Genomic DNA, 12121 nt, shown 5'->3' on the forward strand with positions numbered 1-12121 from the left:
GGTTTATTTATTGTTATTTTAGACAAGCCGATTGGTCAGTCAACCGTGAGCCAATGACCATAAAACTAAGCGAATAGAAGAAAAGATCTATTAAATTGTATGATAACCACATTATAACATGTGTTACTTACCAGATGCTTAAGTTACATGACATAAAACGCTTGTGCAGCCTTAGTGGCATTCTGATTTTTTTTCTCATAAATAATGTGGTAAGAATTACATCTATTTAAATTATAGATTTGTGAAGATACCTCTTCACTACATTTGCTCTTCAACTGTGATTCCTCTCCCCCCCCCCCCCCCCCCCCCCCCTCCAATCTTTCCCATAATAATACAACTGGTTCACCTTGAAATTATACCATTTATCTTTTTTTATGGCCTACTGGTTTTCCACAAAAGAACAAGCTGTGGGAGCGTTGACTCCGTGAAGAAAACTGCATTTTATTAAAATGTAAAAGAAAAATATGATGGATAAAATGAGACAAAATCAAGACATATAAAACCAAGACAACAAAACAGCTGTAATAAAAGACAATGTTCAACTTAAAAATAAGCAACAGTAGGGTGCTAAAAGGGATCCTCTAAGGTTCCATACAGTAAAGACAGTGAAGTCAATGGTGGCTGCAGATCACAGCAGTCTTCCTCTGCACTCGGTGGATCCGCAGCAGCAGAGCAGCACCTTCCCCTCCACACTGCCCACCTCGTAGTTGTAGTCCCAGGTCAGCTCTGTGCCGGCCCGGATCCGCCTGCACAAGCACACAAGCAGGCAAGTGAGTGCAGGATAAGAGCTTATAAAGACGTTATGCACGGTTATGTAGCAAATGCAGTGCATTGATTACTGCATAAATAATTGCCTTCTCCTGGACTAATTGCTGGAGTTAATACTATATAAACACCCCAAAAAGCCTCCTGAGACAATATAAATCAATATGACAATTTATTGTCTTTCAATGGAATAATATAGTGATGAAATGATAACAATATATTTTATATTTTGCAACAAAAGGAGAAAACACTTGAATTCGTCAAGTATCCATTTGATTAATTAATATACAAAAATGTACCACGTAGTCATTTCATTTAATTACCAGAGGACATGCTATATTGTGATATATATTATTATCGAGATATGAAATTACCAATATCAGCATTTAAGATTTTGGACATTTCGCCAATCCATAATCTGTGACAAACTGTTTGAAAATTCAAATTTGTTTCAAAACTCACTTGCTGGCAAAGAACGCCACCCAGGGAAACCTCAAGTCGTGTGTGTCCACAAACACATTCTGGACGAAAAGGTTCGGACTACAGCTGTGCTGTAATACAAAGAGCAGATAGATATGACCAAATAAAATATACACACACACACACACACACACACACACACACACACACACACACACACACACACACACACACACACACACACACACACACACACACACACACACACACACACACACACACACATCGGAACATAATCAATGGTTACAAGCGGAGATCTTTCAGATTACACACTTACATTGAGGTAACGGCCAAGGTTTCCTTCCAACTTGGCATCAATGATGTAGCAGGACTCTTCACCGTCAAAGAACAGGCGGGTGTTTTTGTGAGCGTTGTCCCCACCTCCTCCAGTCTGACCCTGCTGTCCTGTTTTTCCTGCATGACCTCCCGGCCCTCCCCCGCCTCCAGCTGTACCCGTTTTCACCATCATCCCGTGGCCGCTCTTGAGTGCGATGCCACGTGTCGATTTCACTGCTACCTGCTTCTTAGTCACACCTGAACCAGAACAGCAGCAACAGGGGCGAGCAAGAAAGAAAAGTGAAAACAGTCAAAACCATGAAGTACATGCATCATTGTAGTGTCAATTCAAGTATTTTCTGCTTTCTCCCCTTTTCTTCTCCTCACCCTGGGTCACTTTTTCTCTCTCCTTGTTATCATCAGATCCAGAGCTGATGGTCTGAACCTCATCACTGTCAGAGAGAGTCATCACCTCCTGCTTCTTCCCCGCTTCCGACTTCCCTTGACTGCAAGAAACACAAAACTAATCTTAAAAGCAATCTAACTTTAGGTGAGGTTAATGATCACAGAGTTACGGAATTATTGTTCAAATAATGTTTAAAACTTTTTCAAGCATAAGTTTTTAAGTACAACAGACCTCTTGCCGTCTCCGGATTCCTGTGATGGAAAAATAGAAAATTGAGGGTTATCAATCGTTGTGCGAGACAATCATGATCATAATTTACAATCAATCCTCTTACAAAAGATAACATATCTAAGATGAGAGTTCTAATGAGCAGAAATGGAAGAATTGTGTTTATATTTCTGTGTGGGACACTGCAATAATTTTAAAAAGGCTTTGCACAGAGAGCTTACATCCATGACACATTATTTCTACTGCATCTCCTCTTTACTCACCTTCTTCATCCCCTGGCTGGTGAGCCAGGAAGCCACTTTGCTTTTGCCCGTCTCTTCGGGCATGGACGGTGGCTTATCGTCATCAGTTCCTCTGGCAGACGCGTTCAATCCATCTTTACTGTCTTGACTCTCTGGGGCAGGAAGGAGAGGTGCGGCGTGAAAAGACAACAGAAATCTTCCAAACCCATCTTTAGATTCAATGCAGAGGAAAAAATGCAGATATTCCCCAAAATATGAGGTGTGTTGAGAAAGCTAGCAACATACAGTACAATGTCAAGATATAAGCTTTAACTTGCCTACATTTGGCATTCACACAGGCCTAAAACTTAAATGCAATTGTTTTGGATTAGGGAGAGTCTTAAGTAATGTATTGTATTTACTATGTTAGTCAGTAATTATGTACCAGCCTATTTCTTTACCTTTAATGGATAATATACTTAACCTTTGAATAAGCATAATTCCTTAAATGTGTAACTGAGCATTAACCTCCTCCCACGCCTCATGTAGATGCCACCAGCTCACCTTCCTTGTTGCCCTTGACCTGACCACGTGTGGTGTAACTCCTCCACACAGAACTGGAGCTGAAATAGTTCTCCTTCACAAACGTGTCATCTGAACTGTCACTTTCCGCTTCGCTCTTTGAATCCTTGTCATCGTCTTCATTGCTGTCCCCTGATGAGCTTGGGTTTTTGGCTGTGACAGTTGAAAAATACATAAATAAATAAATACAGCCGGGGTCAAGAGAAAAAAAAACACAGCAAAGATAACCCGGTCCCTTTGGGACCATCTTGATCCCTCACCTTTGGACTCCCCCTTTTTGACTGGTCTCCCAACAGGGTTAGCTGATACTAAAGCAGATGGTTGGATTTTTATTCTCGACATGTCCACACCGCTCCCCTCGCTGTCCGAACAGTGAGCCTCGCTCTCATAGCCCTCTTTGAAGTTCTCCACACTCTCTATGTGGTCCAGATTGGCGAAATACTCATCACCCATCTCGAGACCTTCCCTGTCGGCAAAGTCGTCCGTCAAGATTTTACCTGGGGAAAAAAAAAATCAAGTCATCTGTTGTATTGCAATGTATGAACGGATGAAGATGTCTGCATGTGCTTCCGTTTTCCATGATGTATCCGTCTGTATCTTATTATAAGTCTGTTCCTCTCCTCACCAGCATAGATGCAGACAAAAGAGCCCTTGGCCACGTCGTCCAGACAGCGGATGCCCCAGCCTTTGTTCTGGGTCTTGAAGAGCTGGAGGCGCACCTGCAGGCCATGTTGAACCAACCGGTTGGTGCACATCTGGCTACAGCATTTGCACCGCTTGTTACACTCGTAGATCCTGAGAGAGAGAAAGAAGGCGAGATGATGGCCAATGAGATTCGACAACCAAAATAGCAATTATATTCAAAAGCAATTATCTCTCTGTAGAGTGTGATATCCACAATGTCTCACCCTGTTGGGAGGCACTCCTCTAATCGTTTGTGCAAAAACCCAGCATTTGGGTTGATCTGTGCCCCTGGTGTACAACCTGTAGCCTGAAGGGTCAGCTGGTGGCAGGAGCATTTGGACCTGTAACAAGTACGCAAAGACGTGTTCAGAATATTCAAAGTGGGAGAAATGCTGAAAAACAATGTGTCAACAATTTCACTAACTTGTCGCGACAGCCGTCGGTGCAATCGCATCCAACCAGGAAGTCTGGACTAGCGTTGATGTATACTCCATCTTCAGGAATACGCTCTTTACCTAGAAGAGAGGAACAATTAACGACAGTGATCTTTCAAAAGAGGTAGGGGCAGCAAAACAGCTGCATGGCTAGGTAATTATTTTTTGCACATAAGACCTGCAGGTGAAGTGGGAAGATAAAGTCTTACAAATATAGCTCTATGAAAACTAAAAGCAAGATAAACAAATAACACTTCTTTTTTTTAATTAAAGGGGGTTAGGGTTACGTTTTTTTCATTCAAGCTATTCAACAATAATACAAACTGCATAAATGCACCCACTAGAGAACAAACTAACGCTAGGATTAGACAACACAATATCAGCCCAATAATGGCTCAACATGACAGATGTGGGATGTTGGGAATATAAATCAGCGTTGAGCAAACCATTTTATACTGTGTATACTGTCTGTGTCATAGTGGAGGACAACTGATGCAGCATTGCACAAGAGAAACCAACATAACTTCTACGACATGTTCTGTGACGGTGACCGAAAGAAGCAGACTGAATCATGACACAGTAAATGTGCTGCTAGTGGCGTCAGGAGGAACAATGAATTTCTGCAATGTCTCTCGGCCAAGTCACAGAAAGAACGTAAAAAAAGTTGCTCTGCTAATTGAGCATTGCACTCCTGTAACACAAAAGCTCAAATTTAAGGCAGCAGGTGCTTTAAAAAATATATATATAAATAGACCTATTCTTCATTGTCTAAACTTAGCACTTACATTGCCCACATTGCTATTTAATCATTGAAAGTTCAGCCTGAAATCCGGGTGAGTTACGCTGATGTAGCCTCAATCTGCTAAACTTCTGACGCCGACTCAAGTGACATCATTTGAGGCAATTTATCAGACTTTGCATAACTGTCTCTTGAGCCACAAAAAGCTTCTTACTATTTTCTCCACATACACACGTGTTCCTAGCACAAGCCCAATGAATCTTCCTTTGTTAACATCTCAATGTGATTCTTACTGTAAGCTACTTTAGGAGGCGGGGTGGAATCAATCTCGTTGACGCAGGACAGTGGGATGTCCTCTTTTCCACTCGTGATGTCGGGAATGTAATAGAATGGCCTCTGCGGCTGAAATGGCCGGTCCACGAGCACATAGGGGTCGAGACAGAACATCTCTAAGAATATAAAATCACAGCGTGTCTGGAAGAGGTAGTGCTGGATCTCTGCCATGTTGCGCAGGCAAAGCCCACATGGAGCCTTGTAGATCACGTGGAAGGACATCTGAGGGGTGGACAAGCAGAAGACAAGAGTTTCTGTTTAACCTCAAGGATAATGAAGGAAAACTGGATATGTGAAGGTTAGGGAGAAAGTCTAGCTCAGGGTTAGGCCTCGTATTTTCACTACATTACTGTAATCTTCCTTCAAATTTACCTTGCGGTTGACTTTTCGTCGTCCCGTCATGCGTCTGAAATCGTAAAGTAAAGGTGTGAGAAGGGGGTTCTTTCCTCGGTGCACGTCGGAGTTTACAGGTCGGACACGATTCAGACATGCGGGCTGACAAGTGTGTGCAAGATAGAAAATGCGGTCCGTCGGGGCACGGTATGAGGGCTGATGTGGGACGGTGGCCATCGTGTGGGTCACAGGAGGGGGTGCGGCAGCCAGAGTGGGCAGTCTCTGATACGACAAAATTCTTGCACTATGGATTGACAAAAAAAAACACAAGAGAAGCAGACGAGTTAACATTAAATATCTAAGATGAGATCACTTTTAAAAGCACTATATATTTTTTCTATGTCACAACAGGGATTGACTCGCTTTTGGAGCCAAAGTGTCCGTTTGAGGAACTGCAGTCTTTGGAATTTACGCGTCGGCTTCAGTTCTCAGCACCGGAGGTTGATGCTTAGTAGCAACTTATGAGACCAAAATATGAGGTGGACTCACCTAGTGAGGTCGCTGGGAATGGGAGAAAGAGCCTGCATCATGATTTTCGAGGCATGAGTGCCTCCCACCCCTGGGACAAATGGAGAAGTACTCTTCTTTGCCATCTGATGTTTATTGCTTGAAGACAGCAAGGAGAGAAATGACAGTCAGTCAATATCAAGTATTCACTTCCTTTCAAACACTCTGGGTTTAAAGTTCCACTTCTTCTGTCTCCTCATTAGACTTTTTTTTTTTTTTAAATACACATTTTTACTTGCTTATGGGCTTAATTTCATATCACGTGACCGAGATGAGTGTCTTGTCATCTGTCAAGAGGCACAGACGGATGTATCCGGTCTTTTTTCAAAAATAAAACGTCTTTTAGAGCTTAAATAAATAAATACAATATTGTTTTCATTAATTCTTTCTGTGCTGGCCGGTACCAAAGGACCCGGTGGTTTGGGACCACTGTCAAAAAGTAAATTGAGCCTCAGCTTTAGCTTTTGTTTGCAAAGTATACATACACATTCGAGCAAACTTTCTTCAGTAGTGTTATTGCGATAGTTCAGTCAGCATCACTTACTCAACACGTGGAGGCTGTGAAGGCTGAATCGGCTGTGGAATTTGTTGAATTTGTTGGATTTGTTGGATTTGTTGAATTTGTTGGAATTGTTGAATTTGTTGGAATTGTTGAATTTGTTGAATTTGTTGGAATTGTTGAATTGGTTGGATTTGTTGAATTGGTTGGATTGGTTGGATTTGTTGAATTTGTTGAATTTGTTGGATTTGTTGGATTTGTTGGAGCTGTTGGAGCTGTGGTGGCTGTGGGGGCTGTGGGGGCTGTGGAGGCTGTGGAGGCTGTGGAGGCTGTGGACGCTGTTGTTGTGGTGTCTGTGGCGACTGGCTGGGTGAGCCTGGCAGAGCTTCGACGGGAGAGGCTCCAAGATGTCCATCACTGGTGTATTGAACTACTGGACCTTTACTCCTCAACGCCCCTGGAGATCAAAATGAACAATAAGAGATAAAGTGAAAATCAAATAACTTTAATCAAACATGAGTGTGTGTGTGGTAAAGCATGGTATTACTGAAAGCCTTTAAAACAATTATTATTGATGTATTATTTATTCATCAAATTAGGCTTTTTGGCAAGATGGCGAGAATGTTAAATGTTAATGTTACCCATGTTAGGTCGTGTCCTCTGCTGGCCAGCCAGCTTCTTCTCCTGGGTGTTGGCAGAGGTCATCTTCAGGTTGAACATTGGCTCCAACCTGGTAGAGCCTCTATAAATCCACTCACTCCTCTTGTCATCCTGATCAACACAAAACAACAAGAGGTTTACTCTCCCTTCTGAACTTTTTGACAGCGGTCTGACGAGGTGAATGTTTTTTTACATACCAAAAAGAGGATCTTGACCAAGCTTCCATCCACCTCTTCCACTTTGCTCTTCCACCAGGTTCCCTCCCACTCGGTCTTGATGATCTGCCCAACTTTTAGGAGCACCATAGGCCTGCTGGGATATGCAGTGATGTACTCCTCAATGAAGTCGCGACACGATGCATCCTCTATGTCCTCCCAGGTACGCTTTACTGTAAAAACAAGAATAATCAAAATTTCTTAATCTCTGCAGCTGGGTAATGGGTTGAATTTACAGGGGTTTACAGATTACAAGAGAGAAGGAGAACATGGAGAAATAGCCACTTACATGGTCTGCAAACTGGGTGGAGGTCAGGTAGTGTCACATATGAAGCATAGCCATCATCAAAGAAGATCAAAAACCTGAAACACAAATAACAAAAGATATTAACTAGAGTCTGACTGATTCACTTGTTACATATACATCAGTTTGTTTAGTATAAACTGTCTCTATTATATAGTTTGAACCACCAATGAGCACTCACACTGTAAAAAGTCACACTGACATTATATCTTGTCTCAAATCTTTACTAACCAAATTTAAAAGGGACCAAAAATGTTGATGTTATGCGTTTAACAAAAATGAATAACGGCTAACATAGTTGAAACATCTGATTTTGTAATATTGGCCTCACAGATACGGTATTGGTAGAACTCTGACATCAACCAGTAAGCACATCCCACTCTGAGTTTACCCATTCTTTAGCTTTGTCTACCCACCTCATACGGTTCTTGTTGTTGGGCATCTCTGCTACTATTCCAGCATAGAGCCACACCAGGGTGCCGTCTTTGTACTTGGCGACAACACGAGCCCCGACATACAGGATCTCCAGGGTGGGGTTATACTCGAAAGCCACATGATTTCCAGACAGCAGACTCTTTCCTTTATCAAACTTCACTTTATACTTTAGAATACCGTTCCCTGAACATAGACAGAGGGTGTGTTGCATTAAACACAGCATATCAGGAAAATTAAAGCATAGAATACACACAATAAATTATATTTAAAAAAAGTATATATATATATATATATATATATATATATATATATATATATATATATATATATATATATATATATATATATATATATATATATATGTAAAATGTTTTTAGTAACACACCGACAGGGCTGGTAGCAACAAGGGCGCCTCTGTGCCAGGTCTTGGTGCGTTTCTTTCCCAAAATCATCATCCCAACTCTAAGCTCATCTTCTGTTGCGTTTGGGTTCGGCTGGGTCATGGACTGAGACTGAATCTGGGATACAAACACGGCTGGCACTGAAGCATGAATACCTGGAGGGTAGGACAAGCCACACACACTGTTAGCATCACACATACTTATCATACTAGGTGTGATGCATTACCAAAGGAAATATATGTTTGCTCACCTGACTGTGATGGAGATCGAAGCAATGGAGCACCTGGTGAGGGCTTGCTGACCATATGGACCAATTTATGCACCTGCTGGGATGTTTTGTGTAGTGCTGTGGAGGCCTCATTTAACTGGTAAATAAACAACATATACATCATTATCTCACATACACTGAGCAGTGATACAGCTCCATAGATCATTACATCAATATGGCACCACGAATGGCAGCCTTGGTACTGCACGCTCGGATACTTTTTCATTTTGTAGCTAAATGTTAATGCTCTTCTCTGTTCTACTTTGTTGTCCTTGTTTTTGTTGTTCATTTCTGTGTTTGTATGTTAAGAGTCAAATTCCTTGTATGCGTATGCATAGACGCCACGGCATCATTTATCAATCTACAGTATTTGTTAGAAATAAGTTAGCAAAGTAATCAAACACTTTAAAATAGAGAAGACCAAAAAGACTTCAAGTAAAAAACAACAACAATGTTTCAACTCATCTTAACTCTCAATCAGACAGCCCACATATATTATTAAATATTTAGCATTGAGCAGTGTTATTACAGATCATTTTTATTGCTCTCACCGCTAGATCTTTGCCAGGAGTGCCAGGCTTCTTTGGAGGAACCACTGAAACATTATAAAGAACAGAAGATACTTAACAATTCAATTGTTTTTAATGTTGTAGTAGCAATGACATTGTAACTGAAAGAAGCAGGACTTACGACAGCCAACAGCAATGACATCATCGTCATCATCATCGTCTATTTCGATGACCTCAGAGGACAGCAAGCCTCCTCCGCCCCCCTCCTCCTCTGAGCTGCTCTCTTGATAAACGAGGCCGCTCTTGTGGTAAGTTGCCTTCACAAGCTTCTCACACTCTAATATGGACCTGAGGAACAGTCGGGAGAAAAAAAGTGAGCCTGTAAGACAAAACTCGGGATGCTCTGAGCATGTCCAGAGGATCAGTTTCACCGCAAGCCAGGATGCGGGGATCCCATTAAATACAGTTTCCACTACATTCATTCAGTAACAGTCGATTTAAAGATATTTTTAGTGACCTAGCGACCCCCGGCCTTGTGCTAAATATGAACAATTACTGTGGATGTGCAACAGCGCAGCCAGACAGCTCCTGTCGGAACTCTTAACTCACACACTCATTTGTATCAGTTTTTTAATACAGTCAATAAGGACATGTACAAACGGTATAATAACTGCGAACCTGCACGTAAATACCAGCGTATCACAGGTTGTTGTGCCGTTTGAAAAATGTCAACATTTCCTCACACTGTTTTATCATCTCTCTTATGCATTATAATGTACACATAAACATTTCTTTATTTTTACATGTGCAAGTCTAGATTTGACCAACTTAAGTTTAAAAGAGAATTTAAAAGAGTTGGCCAAAGAGAATACTGGTATGGGATCAGTTCGAAGTGTTCAGAGATAACCTTAGTTGCAGTATTGGCATCTGTATCAGGAGATGCTTTCTTTCTCTCATTTCCTGTCATCCCTCTACTGGCGTTATCAAATAAAGGATCCAATGCCCCAAACAAAACAGCCCATGGTCACACATTACACCCACGGATTCTTATCCGTTTCACAGAAAATGTGAAAATAATTACACTGTGCTTTACAACATGTATTTACATAACGCAATATGTGATGTCAAAACAAAATATATTTTGTTATTTTGTTTTCATTATTAAAAGTTAAACAGGAACACAGTGTAATAATTTGGAGCACCAGCAGAGCCACTGTCATCCGTGATGTTTTGTTAGAGAATTGTTGGTCTGTTGTCCCTTCGCTCTGTCAATGCTACCTGCTATATTTTCTTGTTATACAGGAGCTGATTGATTCAGCTGGCGTCTATACAATAACCTCACAGTCATAATTTGTTGTTTAGACTAGTCCAAAGCACAAATGCCATCAAAGAATCTGCCTGTTCTGAACAGTGGTTCTGTATGTGTTGACTTTATAATCACGCCCCTTTTAGCTAAAGCCTCATGCTGCCTTGAATCTTTCAAACCAATAAAGGTGCACATTCACCAAGATGTAGGACAATTACGCACATAGTTCAAATGCTAGCAACCAATAAGATATATAAAAATATAAATACAGAAGAAATGTAGAAATACTGTATATGGGTTGGGGCAGCACAATTATGGCCCAAATTATGATTTCTTTCATCAATATCAGAGATCAGGATTATTTAGAAATATAGAAGCTCATATAGCTCATAACCAACAGCGCTAACAGCGCAAACTACAGCAGAAGCTTGCACAGTGTTTACCTGAGGGGCAACTGAAGGGTAAGTGCTACTCATTCCCTGCACATGTAGATATTACTCCACTATATATTTAAGCTACACATCAAGAAAACCGGTTTCTAGCCCTGACAACCTAATGTGCAATAGAAAATACCTGTTCGATACAAATAACTACGTAATACAAACAAACATTTTACATTAGAGTTGTTTACTGGCGTTAGTATAATACAGCATAATATATGTATATTTTGGGTAGCAATATTGTATCGCTATATGAATAAACTAATAATATTGCAAATAGGGATGTCAGGATTAACCTTTTGTGATAACTGGTTGTATAAGTCATGGACCCACCCTTACATGTGCAAAGGCAACACTCCAGAGAACCTAAAAAAGCATTTGTTTTTTCAAATTTGTGTTTGACCCTTATAGACACATGACTGTTAATAAATAAACAGACTTTGGGAAAAGTGTCATGTCACACTTACTTGTTGGCATCGTTGAGAAGACTGTTTGTCCTCGCCTCCTCTTCTTCTTTCTGTTCCACCCATTCCTTGAGCTCTGTCAGCTGAGCCTTTTTCTTCTGCACAATCTCACTCTTCTCCACTGCTTCGTCAATCCACTTCTTCAGCTCGTCCAGAGAAATGCCCAGCTCTTCCTCCATGTTAGAGTCCCAGCCGTCCACTTCCATTCTTGTGAGGGAAAAAAACCCAGAATAACAACATGTAAACATCATTTTAAATACAGATACATTAAGCTTTTATTTCTCACTTATTAATTATTAACTACATTCAATTATTTTATAACCTCATGAAAAGCTTGTCCTAATACATTTTTTTGTTTACACATTTAAAGAGTTTGATCTGATACAACACCCTGAAAGACAAGTCATTGTTTTAGACACCAGTATGATTATCTCGCAGACCTTTTCATCCACATTAATATCATAAAGCGGACTCAAAACATATGTGGTTGTAACCCTGCATGTAATGTCTGCTAAGACTCATGAAACATGCTTCGTGAGATCCGTCCGACGTGCTGCATCGTGACATTTAAA

General features: G+C 40.9%; 1 protein-coding gene across 1 annotated transcript; it reads right to left on the reverse strand.

Moving 5' to 3' along the window:
* Positions 1–421: 421 nt before the first annotated feature.
* Positions 422–11755, reverse strand: setdb1b (SET domain bifurcated histone lysine methyltransferase 1b; the record flags this gene model as incomplete). The annotated part of the gene is made up of 23 exons (XM_079228147.1): positions 422–746; positions 1228–1316; positions 1523–1779; positions 1909–2027; positions 2399–2549; positions 2941–3111; positions 3219–3455; positions 3584–3753; positions 3867–3983; positions 4067–4157; positions 5109–5370; positions 5521–5785; positions 6031–6147; positions 6821–7004; positions 7189–7318; positions 7405–7595; positions 7712–7785; positions 8143–8344; positions 8547–8717; positions 8813–8927; positions 9382–9425; positions 9521–9687; positions 11553–11755. The coding sequence occupies 23 exons, from the start codon at positions 11753–11755 to the stop codon at positions 629–631; spliced, it is 3645 nt and encodes a 1214-aa protein (XP_079084273.1). The 3' UTR covers positions 422–628.
* Positions 11756–12121: the final 366 nt, after the last annotated feature.

The sequence above is a fragment of the Taurulus bubalis genome (assembly GCF_910589615.1).
Source record: "Taurulus bubalis genome assembly, chromosome: 12".
In the NCBI taxonomy this organism is placed as follows: Eukaryota; Metazoa; Chordata; class Actinopteri; order Perciformes; family Cottidae; genus Taurulus; species Taurulus bubalis.